This window comes from Euleptes europaea, chromosome 2, assembly GCF_029931775.1.
Source record: "Euleptes europaea isolate rEulEur1 chromosome 2, rEulEur1.hap1, whole genome shotgun sequence".
In the NCBI taxonomy this organism is placed as follows: domain Eukaryota; kingdom Metazoa; phylum Chordata; class Lepidosauria; order Squamata; family Sphaerodactylidae; genus Euleptes; species Euleptes europaea.
In genome coordinates this window covers 111043713-111068848 of record NC_079313.1, presented here as the reverse complement: position 1 = coordinate 111068848, position 25136 = coordinate 111043713, and the positions used below count along the sequence as shown (strand labels likewise).

At 44.9% G+C, this 25136-nt stretch overlaps 1 protein-coding gene across 1 annotated transcript; it reads right to left on the bottom strand.

The window, feature by feature from the left end:
• Nucleotides 1-6309: 6309 nt before the first annotated feature.
• On the bottom strand, nt 6310-24793 carry ACTR5 (actin related protein 5). Its single transcript, XM_056844368.1, has 9 exons — nt 24410-24793; nt 21477-21706; nt 19722-19891; nt 16228-16445; nt 14818-15000; nt 12346-12465; nt 8504-8643; nt 6960-7092; nt 6310-6614 (listed from the first exon to the last, which is right to left on the bottom strand). The coding sequence occupies exons 1-9, from the start codon at nt 24791-24793 to the stop codon at nt 6357-6359; spliced, it is 1836 nt and encodes a 611-aa protein (XP_056700346.1). The 3' UTR covers nt 6310-6356.
• Between the last annotated feature and the right edge of the window lie 343 nt (nt 24794-25136).

The window sequence follows — 25136 nt, the reverse complement described above, 5'->3', positions numbered from 1 at the left end:
GACCCCGAATTTGCCGAATTTATTCGGCGATCGCCCCGAACTCGCCGAGTCGTTTTCCCACCTTTTTTGAGTTCGGTACCATCCGAACTGAAATCCGCCGAATCGGAGGAATTTTGGCTGTTTATTCGGTTCGGACGAACCAAATCAACAGCCCTATGCTGAACTTTACTCCTCCTGCCCCTACTGATTTTCTACAACAGTTCCTACACGGCATTCTGTACTCAAGACGAGTTGGGCTTTATGAACCACAAGAGGAAAGCATTATGGAGAGATTCATGTGATTTTTGGGGGTAACGCAGGCTTATCTGTTTACAGCTGTCAATGAAACCCCGAGCTACATTCTTGGAAGGAGATGAACTATATTGATCAACATGGAGAGGGGATACAAGAAGTATCAGCATCCAGTTTGGTCATCCTGTCACAGCTTCAGATAAAAGTATCCCTGGCCTTCGCCTTTCTGTGCACGGCATTCTAAGTAACACACAATTCTAATTTTGGCAAGGAGCACAACAAATCTTTAATCTATAATTTTGAATTGACTGATCAAAAGTCCTCTGGGGGGGATTTTAAATCTGTATCCTTTTAAGATATTTATAAACCACCTTACTCCATAGGACTCAAGGTGCTAAAAATACTTAAAAACCTGTTAACTTCAGAACAATAACAACCAGTCACACCAGCCTGGCTCACATCAAGCATTCATAGGCCCAGAAAAGCTCTCTGTTCAAGCAGCTTGACAGTTCTCCCTGAAGAAAGACAGTGAGAGGGCAGACCATGCTTCAAGGCGATATTCATTCCAGATTGGGAGAATGGCCCATGAAGCCTCTGCAAGCAACTGATACCAGACATGCCTCTCTAAATTGAGGTGCTCATCAACTAAAGTTGTCGGCATACAGATGGTGCACAAGTAAAGAGCTTTCTGAAGGCCTTGGAAAGCTGCTGGGGAAAGATCCGTGTCCACAACCATCCTTGCATATGCTTTGAAGTATCCCGCCCTTCATGGCATATCCGGGCAACGTTTAGATGTTGTAACAAGCCTTTCTGGTCATGACAGGAGTAAGAAGAGGAGCTGGTTTTTATATGCTGATTTTCTCTACCTTTTAAGGAGAATCAAACTGGCTTACAATCTCCTTCCCTTTCCCTCCCCACACCTTGTGAGGTAGGCGGGGCTGAGAGAGAATTCGGAGAGAACTGTGACTGGCCCAAGGTCACCCAGCAGGCTTCATGTGGAGGAGCGGGGAAACCAACACCAGAGTCCCCCGCTCATGTGGAAGAGTTGGGAATCAAACCCAGTTCTCCAGATTAGAGTCCACCGCTCTTAACCACTACACCCCACTGGCTCTCTAAAGCTAGTCTGCCTTTGTGCTTCTCCCTCCCTCTCCCCTGTGAATTCTGACTGGAAGCCTTCGTTCAAGTTTAAGTCTATAAAATGGGATTCTAAGCCAGGGTTTAATCCTGGTCTAGAGTCCTGGATCGTGGTGAAGAAAAGCGCATTAAGTATCCATATTGGTTTGTCTTGAACTCTCCTGTTCAGTCTCTTTCATGCTGCGTAAGAGGAATGGTATTACAAGAGTCCAGCCACAAGCCAGATTTGTTCCCGTGATGTACCTGATGTCTGAATAGGACCACAGAAATTGTAATGCAAAAGTGATATCTGGAAATCAAGCTTTAGATCACCAACAGCTTGCTGGCGAAGAGGCTGGAAGACAGTTTACCTCAATGGTAAATTCTAAGGCACCCAATGAAGTGTTTCAGTCTGACCCTAAGAATATTTACGCAGAAGGAAGGTCTAAGTTCAGTGAGACATTCTCCCTGGAAAGCATGCTCAGAATTCCAGCCTTCGTTTCTATGGCACTCCGTGCTTTGCAAGACTGCTATAAGCTTGAAAAATATTTATTCTCCTCCCCTCTCCCCTGCTGTTGATTTTAACATTTTCCACTTGGCAAACATTAATTTTCTTTTGTTCGCGGGCAGCTGAAATCGACATGTCTCTTGTTATTTCCTCATCGTTACTTCCTGGTACACTTAATTGACCATTATTGGCGTTAATGGTAGAGTTCTTGGAATGACTTTTGATGCCAAAGTGCTGCTAGAAAGTTTGCCAAGAGAGCCGAGTGGAAGAAAAAAAAGAGAGGCACCTGTTCGTTCTGCCTTTAACCTGGCAGCACAAAGTTCAGGTTGCAGTCTTGCCCCATTGAAATAAATAGGGCTTCAGATGCTGGCTTCAGCGGCAGAGGGGCTGTATTGAACACATGAAGCTGCCTTATACTTGGTCCACCCAAGTCAGTATTGTCTTCTCAGACTGGCAGCGGCTCTCCAGGGTCTCAGGCAGGGGTCTTTCACATCACCTACCTGCCTATGGAGGCTCCCTTTATTCACCATGCCTAGTAGCCATAATGGCCCTCTCCTCTTTGAATCTGTCTAACAAGCTATGATCCAGAAAGTCCCTGGTTCACATCCTCTGTCTACTACAATCTGAAAAGGTTTCCTTAGCTAAGCCAGCCTTACTGCCTCCCTCGCCATCATATCATATTGGTCTACCTTACAGGGCTGTTGTAAAGGTTACAAGATAATGGCTTGGATCCTGCCAAAAACCTCTGCTGATGGAAGGATTTCTTCTCTCCCTCCCGATGCAGCCCCAAATGCACCCCAAAATGCTTATCTTGGGGAAACACATGAAGCTGCCTTATACTGAATCAGACTTTTGGTCCATCAAAGTCAGTATTGTCTACTCAGACTGGCAGCGGCTCTCCAGGGTCTCAGCAGGGGTCTTTCACATCACCTACACTCCAGTGACATGGAAGAATCAAATAATATAGCCTCCTCCTCTTCTCTTCATAGCCTGTATCTTTTGAAAGATCTCCTCCTTCCATGAACTCTACTGGTGAATTCAATCCTATGGCTTAGATCCCGGCTAGATTTCCAAGGGTGGGGAGGTGACCAACTCCTCCCTGCCCACAGCAGCACAAAGCACCCTGAAATGCTGCTCCTGAGGGGCAAGGGACCCCCAGGAATAAATTGGAGGGGACTTGGAGGTCTCTTGTGGGGGGGGGGAATAATGAACAACCCCCCATGCACAATCCAGGTAGGATCTAAATCCAAGCCAATGTTTATGGTAGTCACAAAGACTTGCAAGCAAGCAGATGCACGAAATCTCCATTTTCCAAACAAGGCATACTCAAACCATCAGGATTTTAAAAGTTTCTAGCTCTCATCATTGTGATTAAAAGATTGGACACAGGCAGGCAATGGGTGCATTTATGCAGCCATTTGTCTTTCCTGCAGATCTGTCCTCCACGATTTTGCATAACTGAATTCATAAGCGAGCATGGGATTCTGAAGAATTTGTTCACTGATGACATTCACAAATTCTAGCATATTCTTTCATGGGGGTTGGTGGGGCGGGGGAGACAAACGCTAAAGATTGTAATAATAGAAGCACTGTGTTCCAGAATTGGAAATAAGTAGTACTACTGTCCTTAGCATTGGTTCAAGTCACCTCTTTAGTACTGTGTTCACATCTGGGTACCACCAATTGGGAAGGATAGAGAAACTGGCTGGCATTCCACGAATAGTCATATACAAATTCAGCAGGATGAAAACCTACTCGAAACCAAGGGTGCTTTCACACATACTGAATAATGCACTTTCAATCCACTTTAACAATTGTTTGCAAGTGGATCTTGCCGTTTAACACAGTAAAATCCAGCCGCAAAGTGCATTGAAAATGGATTGAAAGTGCATTATTTGGCATGTGTGAAAGTGCCGTAAGCCTGTCTTGGTGACAGTGGTCTGTCCTCTTGGGGGGCCACTGCATTCTCTCAGTTGCAATTTAGTGCCAGAAACGTATTTTCCTCACACAAACTGACACCTCAAATGGTCAGACACCAAAGGCAGTGTCTATTTGTAAGTATGCTCAGGCGTAGCACTACATAGACTCAAGAATACAAACTCAAAACAGTTTAAAGACTCTCTTTCTTACAATATGCAAAGAGGCTTAATTCCTTTATGAACATTGAAAACTTTTTGCTTTCGTTTGATTAAGGATGTAAAACAGTAAACCAAACGGTAAGGATTCATTGACCGTTTATATATTGATGTCAACAGATGTTTTCCAATTCTTGAAAAACTGGAAAAAGGGGTTATCTTTGCATTCCATTGATTGTCAGTGCCTGTGGAACATGTTCCCCAATGCTGGATAACTGTCTCTGCATACAAGACTGCCACCAGAGCATATTCATATGTCAGTTTTTCTTTAATATCAGTAGCAACCTGATCATATGTAAGATCATTGTGTGGGCTAGATAAACTCTCAGCTTGTTAATGTATAAATGTGAAAACAATATTGTTTAAACAGATGCTCTATCAGATGAAATGTACAACCCCAAGTTGATGACGCCCTGACCTGGATGGCCCAGGCTAGCCTGATCTGGCCAGATCTCAGAAGCTAAGCAGGGTCAGCCCTGGTTAGTATTTGGATGGGAGACCACCAAGGCAATACCAGGGTTGCCGTGCAGAGGAAGGCACTGGCAAACCCCCTCTGTTAGTCTCTTGCCACGAAAACCCCCAAAAGGGGTTGCCATAAGTCGGCTGCGACTTGACGGCACTTTACACACACACAGGTTGATGACACTTTGGTAGGCCTGCTGAAGGCCAGGAAAAAGGTTCCCTTGGGAACAGTATGCAACATGGATCACAGGTAGACAAATATAAGAAAAGAGAGCCAGCATGGTATGGTGGTTAAGGTGTCTGACTAGGACCTGGGAAACCCAGGTTCAAATCCCTACTCAAGCCATGGAAGCTTGCTGGGTGACCTTGGGCCCGTCACACACCCTCAGCCCTGACCCTGGCTAGTATTTGGATGGGAGACCTCCAAGGAATACCAGGGTCATGAGGTGTGGGGGCAGGCAACAGCAAACCACCTCCAAACATCTCTTGCTTTGAAAACCCTACGGGGTCGCCATAAGTCAGCTGTGACTTGACGTCCAAAAGAAAAAAAGAATACCAATGCCACCAGCTTCACATCTATGGGGGTTACCGCACTTTGTATTCCCAGCGATGTATTAAGAGTTTGAAAATGTTGTAAAAAACATCGCTTTAAAAGGGTTTTTGGATACCATGGCTTATAAATGGTTGGAAGACGTCTTCATAGTTAAAGGGGCCAAACAAAGTGCGAACAGTATTTTTTATAACGTTTTCAAACTCTTAATACATCGCTGGGAATACAAGTGCGGTAACACCCTATGAAAAATCTCTGATCAGCTCCTAACAGAGGTGACAGCAGAACATCTAGGTAGTGCTTACAGTAACTGACTGCTGGAAATTAGGCTAATTGCTTTGACTATATTTTGTGCTGTGGCCACGAGTTCTCCCTAAACGCACAACGGGGATTCCGAATAATAGAGGGGAAGTTCAAATGCACAGGGACACGTTCATCCAGGACAGAAGTCGCAAGAAACTAGGGGGATGAAAAACAAAGGGTGCTAAACATAAGCAAGAACAAACCAGGCATTCGCGCTCTCTCGTGGAAGCTGGGGAGGGAGGGGCCGTCAAGCACAGAAACAGCGTTCAATTCGTATTTTGACACAATTGTACGAGGGCCTCAAAAGAATCACAAATGTCTCTAAACGCATTATCAACTCCCAGCTTCTGTTATTCAATGAACGCTTTATAAACCCAGACCCCAACAGGCAATCGTTGAAACTTCCTGTTATGACAGCTATCTTAGAATACAGCTTCCGACGCTACTGCGTGTATTAGCTAAGGGACAGAGGAAGATCCCCCAACTAGCTAAAGAGAACATAAAGCGCGACACAAGAAAACCTCTGAAATACCAATTTCCAACGAAGAGCTGGTCTGTTAAAATTCCCTCTTCTGTTAGGTGAAAGCGCCCCCTTCTGGACTAACGCTGCTACACTTTGGAGCAAGGAAAAATGCTCTGGAGAATGAAAACCGTACAAAAAGAGACTTTATTTACATTGCTTAGAACTTTAAACAATATATCTATTATTATAACACATTCACACAATGTGTTAGCCTCAATGAGGCCAATAAGAGTTTTTGCTGAAATATGTTTCCCTCTTTTTTACACCTTTGACAGATGCAGTGTCTGCGATTACCTCATGGCAACACGGGGCGCACTTGAGATTTCTCACTGCAGGGATCAGGAGGAAAATTAGCTGTATGACCATTTGATCCACTGCTTAAGACGCCAAATATTGCAAGCCCATCCAGAAATTTGGGACTTGTGAGTCTAGTTTTTGCAAGTCAGCAACTCCCTTGTTGCTGTGGAAAGGCGGCTCCTTAAAAACAGGCTAATCCTAACCTTGACGTTACACATCTTCGCAGTCCCCATCCTACGTCTGCTCAGAGGCACTGTTAGGAGCTGGCCCCAGAGCTTTGCTGGCTGCTGCAGCTTCAGCTGTCCGCAGAGCCTGTTTTGGGAGGCGAATAGGCACGTAGACGTTGGAAGCGCTGTGTTCCTTCAGGTACTCTCCGCCCTTTTCTTCATAGTCTTTCCTGGTGATCCAGCCTTCTTCCCGGTTCATGTACTCCAGGGCCCAATCCCGAGCGCCGTACCATGCGTCTAACACTGGGTTAGAGGCAAAGTGCACCTACGTGGCAGCAAGGCCGATAGAGGCCTGGTTAATTTAACTGAATGTTAACAGAACGACGACGCGTAAGAGCAAAGCAGTTTGGCAAAACCCAGCGCCCTCTTTCTCCATCCATGCGCGTGACAAACATGGTGCTGCCTTTGGGTCTCTTCTAAGGGCAGCCCTCAAAGGCCGCACTCCCCTGTAGTCACTCCTCTGCAAGCTCACAGAATAACTCAGGCGGCATCTCCGATCAACTCAAAGCCCCCCCCCCCCAATTGCGTCATGAAAATCTGTTGACGCTGGCCTGCTGAATATTTAAGCGCTACGTGCAGCCATTGCGTTGACAATGTCAAACCTGTTTACCTGAAAAGATGACTGGAAGGGCCTCATTTCCAACAGCTCCTTCTGGATTCTGGCTTTCATGCCAGGATACATCATGTTTCCCCCAGTAAGGAAGACATTCTGGACAAGCTTCTGCTGCTGCTCTTTGGGATACCTAAACAAATAAAACAGAACTTCATCTATTAAAAAAAAAAGCGCATAACAGTCTCAAGCGCTAAGCCGAAGGCAGCTCACAATGACATACCAAGTGTATTATTTGATTCCTTTCATAAGCCCCTGTAAGAGGTGATGGACAGAGTCTAATCCTATAGATTGTACAGAAGAATCTGAAAACGCATTCATTCTATCCTCACAGTCTGTTTCGAAATATATTAAATTAAGTCCCCTTTGGGAGCTACTCTGAATTAATGGGTACAATCCAGGCAAGTCTCAAACACCCTCGAGTTCCACTGAAACGAAAAGCACTCAACTCTGGGACTGACGGAACAAGGTACACTTAAATCCAAGCAAAAGAAAACAGGGAGTAGGAATCAGTTTAGTCATGAGATTTCTCCCCCCCCTTTATGCGTCTTGTCCCTCACCAATTATTCCAGTTCCAGATCACTGGAGGATTTTGATGCCTCATGAGTCCTTGCTGCAGACCTTCTTCCCCAATAAGCAACAAAAAGAATGTGGTTTTTTACAATGATACCAAAGGAGAAAATATATATATTGTCCTATTTCAATGAAGAAGAATTTTTTTATGACCCCCTTTTCTCTACCCTTAAGGAGCCTCAAAGCTGCTTATAATTGCCTTTCCTTCCCACAACAGACACCTTGTAAGGTAGGTGGGGCAGAGAGAGTTCAGAGAGAACTGTGCCTAGTCCAAGGTCACTCAGCAGGCTTCACGTAGAGGAGTAGGGAATTAAGTACCTTAGAAGGTCAAGCAAAAAACAACAACTAACAAGGCCAAAAATATAATTAAAAGCTACACCAACCAAGTTCACCAGATTAGAGTCTGCCGCTCATGTGGAGGAGTATGGAATCAAACCCGGTTCTCCAGAAGGAGTCCACCACTCTTAACCACTACACCATGCTGGCTCACTGAACCAACCAACAAAACAACAGTTTGCAAATTATAAATTCAGCGAGCTTCTGGTTGCAGCATCTAGATTGTTTTAAAAAATGAAGAATTGTTCGTAGGCTACTTCTGAACTGATGTCTATATCATGTGAGAACAAGCTCTTAATGAGGTGGCAAAATTGTGTCTGGATTGCACCACTTCAGATAACAAGGTGAGCTTTCCCATAGATGAATGTTCATCCATATGAAAATATTCCCTTTGTGTAGAAAGCCAGGTGTCAAGAGGAAAGACAGGCTTTATAACTCTTCTCCCCATTATAAAACTTTCTTTGTGAAGACAACTGCTTTGGGTTAATGTTTTGTCAAGCAAGAAATTGTCCATGGTCATGGAACAAGCACTATTAGCCAGCAAAGACATATTTCATGGAATTCCGAGGAAATACTGAACAAAACAGCTATTATTATAAAAAAAGGCAAGGGTTTTGGGATCTCTGTAAACCAACCTGTCCAGGACAAACTGCATGGTTTCTGCTATTCCAGCCTGCTCTTCTCCTATCAAGGATGGCTGGAAAATGATTTCAGGAACACGGATTCTTTCTGTGCCAATAAAAAGCTGGTGATACTCTGCCAGGTTAAATACAGGCTGGAAAGACAGGAGATTCAAAACCAGGATTGCTCTACAGTTTTTTTAAAGTGACATTAATTTAAATAAAAAATGTTTGTACATATGACGAACGTGCCCCTCCCCCAACAAAGTATCTTTTCTGCGCTTCCACCCTCACCCCACCGCAAAAAAGCTTTCATCGCCTGATCTCGTCAGATCTCAGAAGCTAAGCAGGGTCAGCCCTGGTTAGTATTTGGATGGAAGACCACCAAGGAACACCAGGGTTGCTGTGCAGAGGAAGGCACTGGCAAACCACCTCTGTTAGTCTCTTGCCATGAAAACCCCAAAAGGGGTCATCATAAGCTGGCTGCGACTTGACGGCACTTTACACACACACTGACTTGTAAGATATAATTTGTATCAGGTCTAATCAAGATGACAGCGGGCAAAAATGCAAGGTCGCTTTAGCCTCCTTTATTCCCTGTTTCAGCCAAGATCGAACGCATGTGTTTCGCCAAACGTGCGTTCGATCCTGGCTGAAGCAGGGAATAAAGGAGGCTAAAGCGACCGTGCATTTTCGCCCAGCAACTCCTACAGAGGGAGACATTTTTTCATTACTATGTTCATATTGGGAAGAAAAGAAGTTACGCTAGGGTGGTGTAGGGTTGCCAGCTCTGGGTTGGGAAATACCTGGAGATTTGGGGGGTGGAGCCTGGGGAGAGCGGGGTTTGGGGAGGGACCTCAGCAGGGTATACTGCCATAGAGTCCACCCTCCAAAGCAGCCATTTTCTCCAGGGGAGCTGATCATGATCATCTTTGAGATCAACTGTAATAGCGGGAGAGCCCCAGGTGCCACATGGAGGTTGACAACCCTAAGATTGTGTGGTTGATAAATTAGCAGATTAGAACCAAGTAAACCTAAATTCAAACCCCCACTCTGCCATGAGGTTGACTGGCTGGACCAGTTCCTCACTCAGCCTAACAAACTACCCAAGGTTTGCTGTGAGATTAACATGGACGGGAGAACCATGTTAAGCCCCCCTGGGCTCCTTAAAAGAAGGGTATAACCAAAATGTAGTTAAGACGTGTCCTCCTCAGAACCAGCTAAGTACCAAGTGCTGAAGCTAAGACAGCCAAACAGATCTGTTATGTAGAACCTCTGAATGACTGAAACTGGAGGCCAGCAGAGAAGGGCTGCGATTTTCATGTGTTGATAGGTGGGGTCTCCATGCCCATGCCCCAGAATTGAAAGAAGTGGTTTAGCATGATACCCTGGTCCCCCACCTACTCTCCAACTTTCCCTCTTGCTGGGTTGCCTCCTCTCTCTTTTTACGGCCTCTCCCCAGTCTGCACAGGCTTAATAAAGCTGCCTTGGCTCCTCCCAAGAGGCGGGCTTCCTGACCATGGGAGTGGCTCAGCCCCCAAGAACCTATCCCTGCGGGTCCTGCCAGATCCACTAGTCTTCTCCTCCTTCTGACTGACATGATGAGCGACTTAACAACTCGTGGCCTTGATCCGGCATCCGCAAATGCATTGCATTCCCTTTTTCCTCCCCTTCCCTTGTTTGTTCAGTTTCATGGCCTTGACTGTGGTGAGGGTGGGTTCATTTTTGTTTAAGCAGTGTGTCTGCCCTCATCATCGGTTATCGAATTTGACAACAAGTGGCTTTGGACAAACCTTTTAGCTTGGAAAAGCAGGACAAAATAATAGCCAAAATAAAACCTTGCAATACTAGTCACTTTTTATTAAAATACTAATACTCTGCCCTTCCCTGTAGCTCACAGTGGCTTACAAAGCCCAATTAAAAACATACAATACACAATGGAACTCTAACTAACCACTATCACCGTGCCAAAATGTCTGCAGCTGGGGCCAATAAAAGAACCTGTAGCACCTCCTAAAAATTTCTGGAGACGGTGCCTGAAGGAGTCCATTCCAAAGAGCGGGAGCCGCGAGCAAAAAGACAGAGGCTCTTTCTGATACTAGGCAGGCTACCTTTCCTTTTTCAAGCTCCCATGACCCAAAGGTCTTTATTTCTTTAAGGAAAATATGGTGGAGATACTTGGCCACCGCCAGTGTTCTTGGATCTCTATCTGCCAGCAAAAAGGGGACTATTTTTTGTTAAGGTGGCAGGTAATTTGATTAAAATAGGGGTAATCCATGGATTGTGTAACATGCAGCCCTCAGTTTTGGACTGTTGCCCCATGATCGGTCTGTGCCCTCGCCTGACTACACGTCAGAAAGGCAGTCCCAGACACGCACTGCCTGACAGAGCTGAAATTGACAAGAATAGGACTATGCACGGAAGCCCCGGCCACTGACGGAAGAGGCAGAAGGGAATCCATTTTCTTCCAGTGACAAGACTTTCCCAAAAGGGATCAGCAACTCTCCATGAGGGCACTGACTCTGGGGCACATACACAGTAACCCCCATTAGCATGAGTAACGATGGTCAAGAACAATGAGAGCTGGATCACACCTGCAGATAACGTGAGTCTCCGCCCGCCCTCCAGCTGCAGCGCCTCTTCACCTAATGCACCCCAAATATCCTGGAATGTGTCAGACAATGGCCTAGATAGTAATTCCAAATTGTCCCTTTTCACACTCCCCGGAGCGGACCATTATAACCCATCAGCCGATCATAGGAGCCATTCAGGAAACCCTTTCCCCGCCTTCCCCTCCAAAAAGGTATATCAAAGGGGAACAGCTGGCAGTAGCTAGTTAGCTCTTCTCTCTCTATCCGCTCCAGCCCAGACTAAATCCTTACCTTGCTGGTCAAGCTGAGGACCCCCGCCCCCATTTTCCTGTTTTACTATACCTTCAACACTCGAGTTTCAAGAACCCACACTACGTGACAAGTGAGTATTACCCCATCTTCAAGGGCTCATGCCACATTAACTCTTGTGCTCTACCTACCTCCTTTATTTCCTAGATCTTGTGTGAAATGTGATATTGTGATTGAATGCTCATAATCTTAAGTAAAGCAAATTTAAGGGAACTATTGCCTCTGCACCCTTATTTCAAGTCACCGATAAATGCACTCCAGTAGATATAGGTCATGATCCTGAGAGTGATTCCGATTGCCAGTTAATTAAGCTAATATCCCCAATTCATCGTCAATATGCATAACTGAGCAATTCAGCTAACAATTGCAATAAGGATTATATTGGGGACATTCCAATATTATATGACGTTTACATGAATTTGCTTTTGACTTTGTTAATGAGTAATAAGCAATAAACTGAACAGAAACTGAACGTTATATGAAGTAGTGCGTCAACTCTCTTCAGATCACATGGACAAAGCCTATCTGAATAAAGTAAGTTAGCGTATCTTCCATTGAACACCGCCAAAGGAACAGAGTTCAAACAAGCGAACATAAAAGCTCTGCGGTAACAAGGGACTGTTAGGGTGCTAAAATAAGCTGGGGTTCACAGAGATGGAAGGATACCCAAAAGCTGGGTACAGCATGCTCTCCAAGCATGCATTATAGAGCTGGAATAATCTACTTTAAGTGATGGAACAAAATTATCCCTATCTTGCAGATACGTTTCAGCCTAAGAAGAGTCTCTCCTCCAAGGGCCATTCTGTTAAGCCCTGTGCTAAGTGTTTGAGCTTAAGCCTCCTCCAAGTTCATGCAGAACTTCCAATGGGATGGAACGGACACGGGATGGAATGGACTTTAAGGAAATGGACTGTACAGATAGTGTGTGTGATATGCGTGTGTGTGTGAATGACAAACCTGCACTGTAATTGGCTTTTCAGCTTCAGGTTGCTCCTCAGCAAATAAAGGCTCGAATTCGTTCATGCTTTCCACATCATCCATGGACTGTTCACTGCCCAGTGGGTCCAGGTCAGGCGTCTTGGAATGGAAAAGACCACAGGTTATTCCAGGAAGGGAAAAGACCACAGATTATTCCAGTAAACAGCCTAGCTGCAAAAACTAGTATGAACATGCCAAGATTGAAAAGCAGCTGAGACAATTCTGAATTATTCTTCTGTCTCGCCCAAACGCTGCTTTCGGTTCTGGAAAAAAAGCAAACAGTCTTAGATGTATGCTTACTCTCAAGCGAGCACACTTAGGATGGGCAAGCGGAGTGAACAAAAGTTTCAGGGGTAAGAGCCTCGTAGAACATACTTAAGTATTTCTAGCTACCTTAACCAAGTTGTTAAGCCTATCAGTTCAATACTCAGTCTTCTGCCTCAAGTGACCATTCCTCGAGAAAAAAAAGTGTTGTTGTCCCAATTAAAGTTTTAGGTTAACCTAGATGTTAAAGATGGCACAGACTTGGAACATTTACACAATCGCCTACAGGTCTATCAATTACCTTTCTCTGTGCCCTGTTCAGATGATGCTGGAAAATAAATATTTGATGGCTAAATATATGGTATGTGAATTTTGAGAAATTGCTAGTTCCAGGCAGCAGTATTCTGTGAAAGTAGGTATTATGCCCGGAAACAGACTGCTGGAAGAAAGACGTATGACGCCACAGCTCACAGTTGGCTACAAGTATCATCATATTAATTATTGGGGAGGTTTCAATGCTGATGTTGGCTACTTCACTTGGAATTCTAATACTAGGTAATTTGGGTTTAGGAATTTCATGCCAAGAATTTGGTTCTGCCATTTGTAAACTACACTATTTTTAGATTTAGCAAATACTCCCAAGAAGTTTACCCAGCTTAAAAATAAAAGTTACATAAGATTAAACACTCATCTGAATGCAAGAAAGATGTCCTCAAAAAACTCCAGCTGAAAAGACTAAAAAGAGAGCTAAAAATCATACAACGAAGACTGTTACCAGATATGGAATGAGAAATGCCAAATGTTCAAGCGGGATTCAGAAAAGGAAGGGAAACCAGGGATCATATTGCAAATTTATGTTGGTTACTGGAGCATACAAGAGAATTTCAGGAGCATACAAGAGAATTTCAGAAGAAAATCAGCTTGTGTTTCATAGATTACACCAAAGCTTTTGACTGTGTGGATCATGAAAAGCTATGGTTAGTTTTAAAAGAAATGGGTGTGCCACAACATCCGATTGTATGTGCAACCTGTACTCTGGGCAAGAGGCTACCATTAGGACCGAATATGGAGAAAAAGAAGGGTCTCCAATTGGCACAGGGGTCAGAGAAGGATGCATTTTCTCTCCCTGTCTCTTCAATCTATATGCAGAACATATGGACTAGATTTAGATGAAGGTGAATTAGTGGAAGGAACATTACCAATTTGAGATATGCAGATGACAGCACAATACTGGCAGAAAATAGTGGAGACTTTCAACAACTACTGATGAAGGTTAAAACAGAGAGTACCAAAGCAAAATTGTGTGTGTTAAGTGCCATCAAATCGCTTCTGACTTATGGCAACCCAATGAATTAATGACCTCCAAAACGTTCTACCATTAACAGACTTGCTCAGGTCTTACAAACTGAGGGCCGCGGCTTCCTTTATTGAGTCAATCCATCTCAAGCTGGGTTTTCTTCTTTTCCTGCCTTCAACTTTTTCTGGCATTATTGTCTTTTCCAGTGACTTTTCCTAGCAGGATCCCAGCTGAACATTAAGACGACAAAAGTTATGACTACTGGGGAATTACACAACATTAAGGCTGACAATGAAGAAATTTAAATTGTTGAAGATTTTCTATTCCTTGGCTCCATCATCAATCAAAAGGGAGATTGCAACCAAGAAATTAGAAGGAGACTGAGACTGGGAAGCGCAGCCATGAAGGAGCTAGAAAAGATTCTTAAGTGTAAGGATGTGTCGCTTGTGACCAAGAGCAAGGTAATTAATACCGTAGTATTCCCCACTACTATATGTATGGGTGTGAAAGTTGGACAATGAAAAAAAACTGATAGGAAGTTCCTTAACAGGCATCACCTTCCCATGTTCAGTCTCAAAGAGGCCATATTTATTGAAACACTTAAAACGGGCTGTATTGTGTCTCCCAAACATACTCAAATTGAACAACTGCTTAGGTTTCTGCATACAGGAGAGATTGGGCTACTAAGCGGCAGGACTAGCGGCACGCCAACTGCTTCTCCGGAGGCCTGTTCATACTTTTTTGTGACATGGGGCGGGGAGAACAGAAAGAGAAAGAACCACCTTTAGGAGGAAGAGGGGAAAGGTTTGCATGAAGCTGACAACGGGACACGGGTCTTAACGGCCGTTTTGCAGACACGCAAGTTTGTTAGCGGAACCCCACTGCCGTACCTCGGGTTTGCTGTCTACAACATCCACTTCGACGCTGACCTCCGCCTGCAGGATTCTGTGCTTGGCCTGCTCGACCGCCACGCTCAGCTTGTGGATGTACGACTGGAGCTCCTCCGCAGAGTCCATATTCAGTTCCACCAAAGCTTTGTGAAACTGCTCCATCTGGCCATCTTCAAGCAGTTCCTGCAAGCGAACCCAACAGAAGGAAAAGAGCTTATTTCCCCTTGTATGGATTTTGGAGTTTCGAATTACCTGGTCGCCTTTCCAAAGTGCAACTTGTGCATTAGAATCCTCTGTCATTCCATAGTTTATCCCTGCATTTTAACAGGTTGCTGTACATGTGCAATTTGTCATAGCTTCCAATCCAGCCAACGGAGTGTTTCTTTTCCTCTCTGCTATATTACTGACACAGGAGCCCCGTGGCGCAGAGTGGTTAGCTGCAGTACTGCAGTCAAAAGCTCTGCTCACGACCTGAGTTCGATCCCGACGGATGTTGGTTTCAGGTAGCCAGCTCGAGGTTGACTCAGCCTTCCATCCTTTCGAGGCCGGTCAAATGAGAACCCAGCATGCTGGGGGGTAAAGGGAAGATGACTGGGGAAGGCACTGGCAAACCACCCCGCAAACAAAGTCTGCCTAGGAAACGTCAGGATGTGATGTCACCCCATAGGTCAGGAATGACCCGGTGCTTGCACAGGGGACCTTTACCTTTTTTATATTACTGACACACACATGAACACATGAAGCTGCCTTCTACTGAATCAGACCCTCGGTCCATCCAAGTCAGTATTGTCTACTCAGATTGGCAGCGGCTCTCCAGGGTCTTATACAGAGGTCTTTCCCATCACCTCCTTCCCTAGTCCCTTTAACTGGAGATGCCAGGGATTGAACCTGGGACCTTCTGCATGGCAAGCAAAGGCTCTACCACTGACTCACGGCCCCTCTCCACACACATAGATGGAATGCAGCATTACATCTCCAGTCATTGGGGGTGTGGGGGAGGCAGTTGTGAATTTCCTGCATTGTGCAGGGGGTTGGACTAGATGACCCTGGTGGTCCTTTCCAACTCTTATGATTCTACAATTCCCTTTCTTTAACCAACAGTGCTGGATTTAACATGCCACTGGTTTTCTCTAAATGCTTCCAACAGACTGAAATAAAGCCACTGGGAATAGAATACTACGGAAGATCCCATCTGCCACTCAGCAGAACACAAACAGAAAGTGACAAGCTGTCAGGTGAACAAGGGGCCTTCTTAGTTACTGGCAACTTTGGTGTGCGATCTAAAAGGATCCTGCCACGACAAAACCTTTTGTCTTGAATCAGAGCCGGCTTTGCATGTGCAGTCCGCTTCCTTCCACTTTACCCTCCCAACTGCCCCAGGGCTACAGCTTAAGCATCGCGCGAAGCTACCTGAACATAAAGCAACCTGTCCAGCCTCTCTTGGTCGAGTTGCAGCTTTTCCTCTCTCCGGCGAGCATTGAGCTCCTGGAGGCGCCGAAGCTGCTGCTGCCGCCTCTCCTGCTTCTCTTCGGAGGTGAGGGTGCTCCCCAGGAGCTTGTTGGAAAAGGGCAGCTGCATCTTATGCACGTTCTCCTCATAATACTCCGGAGACCTCCACTTTGCCGTCTCTGTTCCAAAAGACATTTTTTAAAGGCACAATGACCACTTTTTGCCAGGTGCGACCAAGCCCAACTCCAATGCAAACCCCGTCAGAAACCACTTCTGAGAATTAAAGGGAAAACAATCTAGCTAGAGGGAGAAGTACCTCACTCCCTCTGAAGCGGGTCATGCTGTTCAAGTGATTAGACTAGTAGAATGGACCACTTCCTGGTGTTATCTATTCAGCCAATCACCGAGTAAGCAGGACTCAACTACTTTACCTACTTTTAAAAAGCAAGTCTTTTTATTGATATACTTCCAGTAAATTTATAATAATAAAGGATCATTGTTTGTATAATAAAACATATTTATTTACATCACATAAGAATAGACTTGTATTGTGGTTACAAATCCTTCTATGAAGTTTAGACATTATTAGACTTAAAACATGTTTATATAGTAAGCCATCTCCATCTCTATGCCTCTTATGAAAGAGTATCTTGTTTGATAATTCATTTAGAATATACTTCAGTTACAGAATATAATAATTTAGTTAGAATAAATATGCATAAATATGTACTATTACAGAAATCCTTATCAAAAAGGGTTATTTCTATGGAATAAGATTTGTTAGTTTAAGGCATCTTGACTTAAATCATTTAACACATCATAATATCGTATTTCAGAGGACATGCTTTCACCTTGCCATGTCATCTGCAACCCTTCTCAACCTTATTTGTTAAGCTGACAGTTCTTTGCTGGAACTGGACAGTTCTCAATTCATGTTTAGGATATCTAAACTCATTTGATCTTTCATTTTAGTTTTGCCTTTGCTATGTTTCTGCAAAGGATTAACAGTTCTCAAATTCCATGAATTTCCTATGGAAGTCATCATCACTTACCAGTCCATGTCAGGGCCAATCTATGAAATCTTATTAGCCTTATTATAGGACTTGTAACTTGTAACTACATAGACCAGAGTATCTGTGAGTATGTGCATGTCACCTATTATCCAATTTAGACAGTTATGCAAAGCTTATTTATAAAGCCATTCAATACTACATGTTAGCTTTAAAGCTGTTTAGGACTTTCTGGCTATGTGTGTGAACTTATGGTTTAATATAAGAATACTGCTTTGTGCAGTCTCTTAATATCAGTTAATGGTTATTAAGGTCTCCTATGTTCAGGATCTTTAAGTTGTTCAGCATTTGGTGGCCAGGGAGGCGATTTAGATCTGTATGAGATTCCATTAATCCCAGTTATCTTACCAATTCTTATAGAATTTAGGGTCTTTTCAACATATCTATGGGATGTCAGCAGTAATGTATCTCCTAGACCTCGCTCAGCATTATGAGACAAGCCTATTTAATGCACTTAATTTGGCCCCATGCCTTTGCACCAAAATGTAGGAGATGTGAAAGACCAAAAGGAAGGAAGAGGAGAGGAACTAGATGCTTGTGAATACTCCAAAATAATTATTCTACGGAGTTGGAATCAACAGCCAGAAGACCCAGATCTAATTTCTGCTCCTTAAGAGTGCTAACCACTCTCATCCAAACTGCCAAAGCAGAGACAAGAGAGACTTACTGGCAGTCCAGAGTATGGTAAGAAGTTGGCCTCACTATCTTACATTACTTTCTCAAAATAGGCTTCCCTAAAACGAGTTGTTGACCAGACCCCAGACCACTCAGTCCTTCAACATCTTCTGTTTCAGTTCTTTCATATTTCTAAAGTTATTAATGTTGTTTTAAAAGTTGTGTAAAGACCTGTCCTTTGGGGGCAAGCTATCACATTTGAAGGGTTGCTTACCAATAGAAAACCTTGAAAAGATCGATCCAGACATACTTTTTTAGCATTAACCATGGTATAAAGTTACCTCAGCAGAGGTTAGGAGAGCGATCGTTACCTTTAACCAAGATCTGCAAACCAGCTTCAAATTCTGACTTAAAGCCAACTAGGTGAAGAGTAATCTTTATGCACCTCTAACAGTAAAACATCCCTGACACTGAAGAGAGGAGGGGGGAAATCCCTTGGTAGAAACTAGGAAAGAACAGACCCATCTCTTAGCCAAGGAGAGATCAGGAAAGAAGTATTTAACAGGCCATACTGACATCTATGAAAAGCAAAGTCATATGCAGATATTGGCTTGCTTAATTTTTGTTTTTTTTAAAGAGGTGAAAGCATGGTGGATTAAAAAAACAACAACTACCAATGCTCACACCATGCAGTAATTCTACAATACTTTCTGAACTGTACTAGAAAACAGGAGGAATATCAAGAAAGCATAAACCTCAGAGATCAGATTTTTAAAGTCTACTTCATAGTGGCTGGAAACTTTACAAACAAACCAATGTTTGTTGGTGATGGGGGTTAGCTTGACTCCTACCACACACCCCTTGTGATATACAATTAAAATCTTCCTTATTTCAGAAGCCTTCAAACTACCATTTGTCTTGATGTCAGAATCCAAGTCCCTACACAAACTAGGATTAAATGGTAATTTAGAATCTCAGTTTATGGGGGGGAAACCAAATTGTAATTTGCCCAGGTGCCTGCATTTCAAACATCATAGCAGACTGGAGTTTGACCAAAAGTTTCCAAAACCAGGAAACTTTAAATCTCTGCAAAGGATGAAAAGGTGGGGTATTTGAGTGTGAGCTTGGCAAAAAAACAGATTCATGCCTATCACAAACTTTTTTATGACTGAATGCAGCAACTGAGTTAGGCCAGTAGATAACTTAACAAATATTAAATTAAAACTTGCAGAAACTGCTAAGGAAAGTTTTGGTTATAATTCACTACTTGTCCATAACAATCCAATTATCATTCACTACTTTTAATTTCTTTCAGAAGGATAAAGGAATATCACAAATGACCAGCGTCTTAACTCCAAGTTCTCTTCTTTGGATAAATACTGACTCTTAATACTGGAATTAGCATGGATCACACACATCAGTCAACTCAATGTTTTTTCCTGGGGATTGTGTGTAGTGTAGTGGTTAGGTCTAGGATCTGAGAGACCCAGGTTCAAATCGCCCACTCTGTCATGGAAGCTCGCTGGGCAACTTTGGGCCAGTCACACTCTCTCAGACCAACCTACCTCACAGGGTTGTTGTGAGGATAAAATGGAGGAGAGGAAAAAGATGTAAGCCGCTTTGGGACCCCTCCGGAGAGAGAGCCAGGGTATAAATGAAGTAAAAATAAAAATATGCCAGAATGTGGGGACCACGGGTCGCTTCTGCCAAATAGCAGGAGAACATGATAAAATAAAACTTCAATGCAGGATGCATGACGGCAACACCTACCTTCTCTGTAATCTTCTGCAACATAGCTGTGCTCATGCAGTATTTCCTCCACACGGCCAAAAGTGATGGCAGCCAGATGTCCCGGGTATTTCAGTTGAAGGAGCCGCTGCAAGTACATCGCAGCCTGGCAACCCCCGAGATTTATACGCTTGCAGTTTTTAGCATCCAGCCTACCGACAAACAGAAACAAAAAATGAATTTAAGAGTCTTTCTACCAGGGATCTCTCAATTAATTAAAAAAAAAAAGATGTTCTGGTGTATTTTTAAAAACCCCAAACCAACTTGACCTTGAAAGGAAATGCCTGTATCAAGGCTCTATCGAACTATGACCGCATTTCCACACCTTATTTCCACACCTTTCTAGCAAGGTGGTTGTTCGCAAGGAACAACCACCTTGCTAGAAACCCTTGCAAATCCCATGAAATAAAGACCAAGCACATTATTTAGGTTGTTCTGAGGAAAGAACTGAGTTTATACTTTTTCAACTTTTAAAATAAGAGAGAAAAAGAACTGGTGGAAAAAACTCAAACGTAAGAGTCACCTTGATGCAGTTATGGTGTTAACATCTATGTCTTCACAAGTGCATATATAGCTTGTGAAATAGCGTGCGTGTTTATACAAAAATATAAATAAAAACTTGAGCGAGCTATTCAAATATAACAAAATAAAAACATCCAGCTGACTCAGTTCAGATTGTTCGTACTTTCCACTGCCTTCAGGAAGTCCAGTCTTGTAACTGGGCATTCAAATTGCCTCCTGGCAACCAAGAGTCACTCTCTCGCCATTTGAGGGATGCCTGGGAAGGAGATGCTATAACTTAAGCAAAGGCCCAGCAGCTTGTTAAAGGAGACCAAGCCCTATGAGGAAAGGCTGAGGGACTTGGGAATGTTTAGCCTGGAGAAAAGGAGGTTGAGGGGGGAACATGATTGCTCTCTTGAAGTATTTGAGGGGCTGTCACTTAGAGGAGGGCAGGGAGGCGGCAGAGTATAGGACTTGCAATAATGGGTTTAAATTTCGGGCAGAAAGGTACCAGCTGGATATTAGGGAAAATATTTTTTTACAGTAGGGTGTTCAACAGTGGAATCAGCTACCTAGAGAGGTGGTGAGCTCCCCCTCACCAGCAGTCTTTAAGCAGCAGCTGGATAAACACTTGTCGGGAATGCTTTGGGCCAGCGGTTCCCAAACTGTGCTCTACAGAGCACTTGGTGCTCCGCGAAACATCTCCTAGTGCTCTGTGAAGAGATTGGAAAGAAAAATACTACTGTCATTCAGTTTAGTATGTAGGTGCTACGTGAAAGTTAGTGCTCCGTGATAAATTTATCTCCTGAAAAGTGCTCCATGACTCTAAAAGTTTGGAAACCACTGCTCTAGGCTGATCCTGCATTGAGCAGGGGGCTGGACTAGATGGCCTGAATGGCCCCTTCCAACTCTGATTCTATGATCTCAAGCAGCAGGTATACAGAGAAAGACACTGAGACTCCAGAGAGATGCTCTCAGTCAAAGAAGACACAGAGCTAGATGGACCTATGGTCTGACCCAGCATAAAGCAATGTAATATGTTCGAAGAATAAGAGAGAGTCTACTCTGCCCACACACCTGTTCAACCACAGTGAGACGTGCAAAAAAAACTCTTCCTGAGCGCCACCTGTTAAAGCCTGTGGCCAAGGGTGTCTTCAAAAAATAATCAGCTCAGTGACGATCTGTCTGCAAAGAAGGAACCTCGTAATCCAGCATAGTAATAAGCTTTCAGCTCACCTGCCGTCTAAAACCGGCAAAATGTGTGTACACTGATATCCAGAGGAAACTATGAGACCGCTGCTAGGCCAGCCCTGCCTTTTGTTGTGACAGAAGCTGTACAAACTGTCCACACCATAAGACACTTTGGGGACTTGGTAGCATTCGAAGAGGAGCTCTGACATCATTTGCCGTGAATAGAGAGGGGTGCACACAGCTTCTGTTACCACAACGGGATGGTCGACACAGCCCTTTGATGAAATTGGAAAAAAGACAGGTTAGAAAATGTTTTGGAATATTTGTCATGTCCTGAGATGATACCTACACATCTGATGCAACTCTTCCAGCATCATTGTGAGCAGAGATACACCCTTCTGTTGAAGTCAGTGGTCTTAGAAGTTTGTTAAGGCTACTTACGATTGCACTGTTAGACGTCTGAGGCTGGCAGCCAAGAACATCAAATAATCTTGCAGCCTTGACACTAGCCATTTTTGGAAGTTTTAAATATACACAAATAGCAAATGGCATTTCTCTCTCCTTTGGGTGAGATACTCTATGCCAGAGGAGAGGTAGGGCTTTATTGGTGGTGGCACCTCATCACTTGCATGCCCTCCCCTTTTAGGCTCACCGGGTATCTGGATCACAGGGCCTTTTAGGCATCAGTTCCATCACTTAAAGTTGTTTTTACATTCTCCTTCTAAGCTTGAAAACTTGTTTCGTGGATTTCATTTTTGACTACTTGAATGTTGTTTTATGTTGGTTTTATGCCCCAAGTCTTGTTTTAAGTATTTAATCTTTGTTGTTTTTTCATTTGTGAGCCACCTTGAGCTGGTCCCTTGAGAGATGGGACACAGAAGCCACTGAAACCAGGACCAGCCCAAAATGCAGTTTGCTATTTTGTTTAGTTGCATTGTATCTCTTCATTGTTACATACTGCTTTGGAACCACTCAGGCAGACAGAGGAGGGGAAGGCTTAACAAGCATTTAAATGAATAAATAAATTCGGAGATATAAAGCTTAACTTTTCTATGAAACTGTGCTAGATCTGAGGTGCTAAAAGTCAGCAGAATCAACCTCTGCATCCTCTCCTCCTGAGGATCATCCATGACCACTACTACTATACATCCTTGGATACTGCACTATCATTCCCCACAACAGTCATTTGCAACAGGCCACCTCCTTCATATAGATCCACTGGTTGCAAATGATTGTTACAGCACAACAATGCAAGATCCAGTGTTGTGCAGAGGCAGTCCATCTCAAAGACCAACGTTACCATCCAGTACTTCCCAGTGAGGAACTCCCCTTCTACACTGGATCCTTCCTCTATCCCTCCTTTCTTACTTATCCATTCCTCGCTCCTCCCCATCTTTAGTGTCCTCTTAAGAAAATTAAGTGAAATAAGGAAACAGGAGCTGTGCAATTCAGGCTTGAGCCAAATCACGAAGCTCAATGGTGCAACTAGCTCAGTGGGCCTCTATACATCGCATACACGCAAAAGAGCTCTCCCACTTACTAAGGGCCCGATCCACCATCGCTTGCCTGTCTACCTACATAAGAACATAAGAAAAGCCCTGCTGGATCAGACCAAGGCCCATCAAGTCCAGCAGTCAGTTCACACAGTGGCCAACCAGATGCCTCTAGGAAGCCACAAACAAGATGACTGCAGCAGCACCATCCTGCCTGTGTTCCACAGCACCCAAGATAATAGGCATGCTCCTCTGATACTAGAGAGACACAGGCATGCATCATGACTAGTACCCATTTGGACTAGTAGCCATGAATACCCCTCTCCTCCATAACCATGCGCACTCCCCTCTTAAAGTCCTCCAAGCTGGCAGCCATCACCACATCCTGGGGCAGGGAGTTCCACTGTTTAACTAGGCATTGTGTGAAGAAATACTTCCTTTTATCAGTTTTGAATCACTTAGCCAGGGCATTGCTCAAGAGGAACATAAGAAAGGCCCTGCTGGATCAGACCAAGGCCCATCAAGTCCAGCAGTCTGTTCACACGGTGGTCCAACCAGGCACCTCTAGGAAGGCCCCAAACAAGACAACTGCAGCAGCACCATCCTGCCTGTGTTCCACCGCACCCAACATAATAGGCATGCTCCCTCTGATCCTGGAGAGAACAGGCATGCATCATGACTAGTACCCATGTGGACTAGTAGCCATGAATACCCCTCTCCTCCATAACCATGCGCACTCCCCTCTTAAAGCCCTCCAAGCTGGCAGCCATCACCACATCCTGGGGCAGGGAGTTCCACAATTTAACTATGCATTGTGTAAAGAAATACTTCCTTTTATCAGTTTTGAATGACTTAGCCAGGGCATTGCTCGAGAGTTGGCATATATTAAGTTGGCATATATCACCCCATCCTGGGGCAGGGAGTTCCACCGTTTAACTCTGCACTGCGTGAAGAAATACTTCCTTTTATCAGTTTTGAATGACTTAGCCAGGGCATTGCTCGAGAGTTGGCATATATTAAGTTGGCATATATCACCCCATTCTGGGGCAGGGAGTTCCACCGTTTAACTCTGCACTGCGTGAAGAAATACTTCCTTTTATCAGTTTTGAATGACTTAGCCAGGGCGTTGCTCGAGAGTTGGCATATATCAAGTTGGCATATATCACCCCATCCTGGGGCAGGGAGTTCCACCGTTTAACTCTGCACTGCGTGAAGAAATACTTCCTTTTATCAGTTTTGAATGACTTAGCCAGGGCGTTGCTCGAGAGTTGGCATATATCAAGTTGGCATATATCACCCCATCCTGGGGCAGGGAGTTCCACCGTTTAACTCTGCACTGCGTGAAGAAATACTTCCTTTTATCAGTTTTGAATGACTTAGCCAGGGCGTTGCTCGAGAGTTGGCATATATCAAGTTGGCATATATCACCCCATCCTGGGGCAGGGAGTTCCACCGTCCAACCACGCTGCCTGCCTGCCTGCCTACCTGCGAGGAGACGCCGAGGCGCTGGAAGCCGTGGTCGAAGAGCAGCTCCTGCAGCTCCATCTGGACGGGCACGTTGCGGTCGAAGGGCGAGCGGAGGAGCCAGCGGAGGGGCTCGGGGCTGCCCAGGTCGTTGCCCACCTGCGTCTCCACGCCGGCGCCGCCGCGGGCCCCCCGGCTGCGGGCCACCAGGGAGCGGAAGCGGAGCAGCGGCCCGCCGGGCGCCTGGGGGTCGGCGCAGGCCCAGCCCAGCCGCATCTGGAACGAGCCGTTGTCCAGCACCAGCGGGGCCGGCTGCGGCGCCCGGACGGCCGCGAGGGCCTCGAGCTGCGGGTCGGGCTCCCAGCGGGCGTCGCGGAACGGGAAGACCCCGCCAGCCGCCGCCATCGCCGCGGCCCCGGGGAAGATGCGTCGCGGGGGCTCTGCTGCGCATGCTCACACTCCGAGGCGCATGCTCAGTGGAGGCAGCCGAAGCCTTTGGAGTGCCCTCTCCCTGGAATCCACTTTCTGGACCCGAACGCGGCGCCGGGGGAAATGTGTCTCGGGGGCTCTGCTGCGCATGCTCAGTGGCAGCAATCGAAGCCCTTGGAGTGCCCTCTCCCTGGAATCCACTTTCTGGACCCGAACGCGGCGCCGGGGGAAATGTGTCTCGGGGGCTCTGCTGCGCATGCTCAGTGGCAGCAATCGAAGCCCTTGGAGTGCCCTCTCCCTGGAATCCACTTTCTGGACC

Coding starts and splice junctions, on each gene's coding strand:
- ACTR5 (XM_056844368.1), bottom strand. CDS start 24,793: ATGGCGGCGGCTGGCGGGGTCTTCCCGTTCCGCGACGCCCGCTGGGAG. Junction 15,001..16,227: donor ACAGGTTGCTTTATGTTCAG/GTAGCTTCGCGC, acceptor GTTCGCTTGCAG/GAACTGCTTGAAGATGGCCA. Junction 6,615..6,959: donor CCTTCCAGTCATCTTTTCAG/GTAAACAGGTTT, acceptor GCTGCCACGTAG/GTGCACTTTGCCTCTAACCC.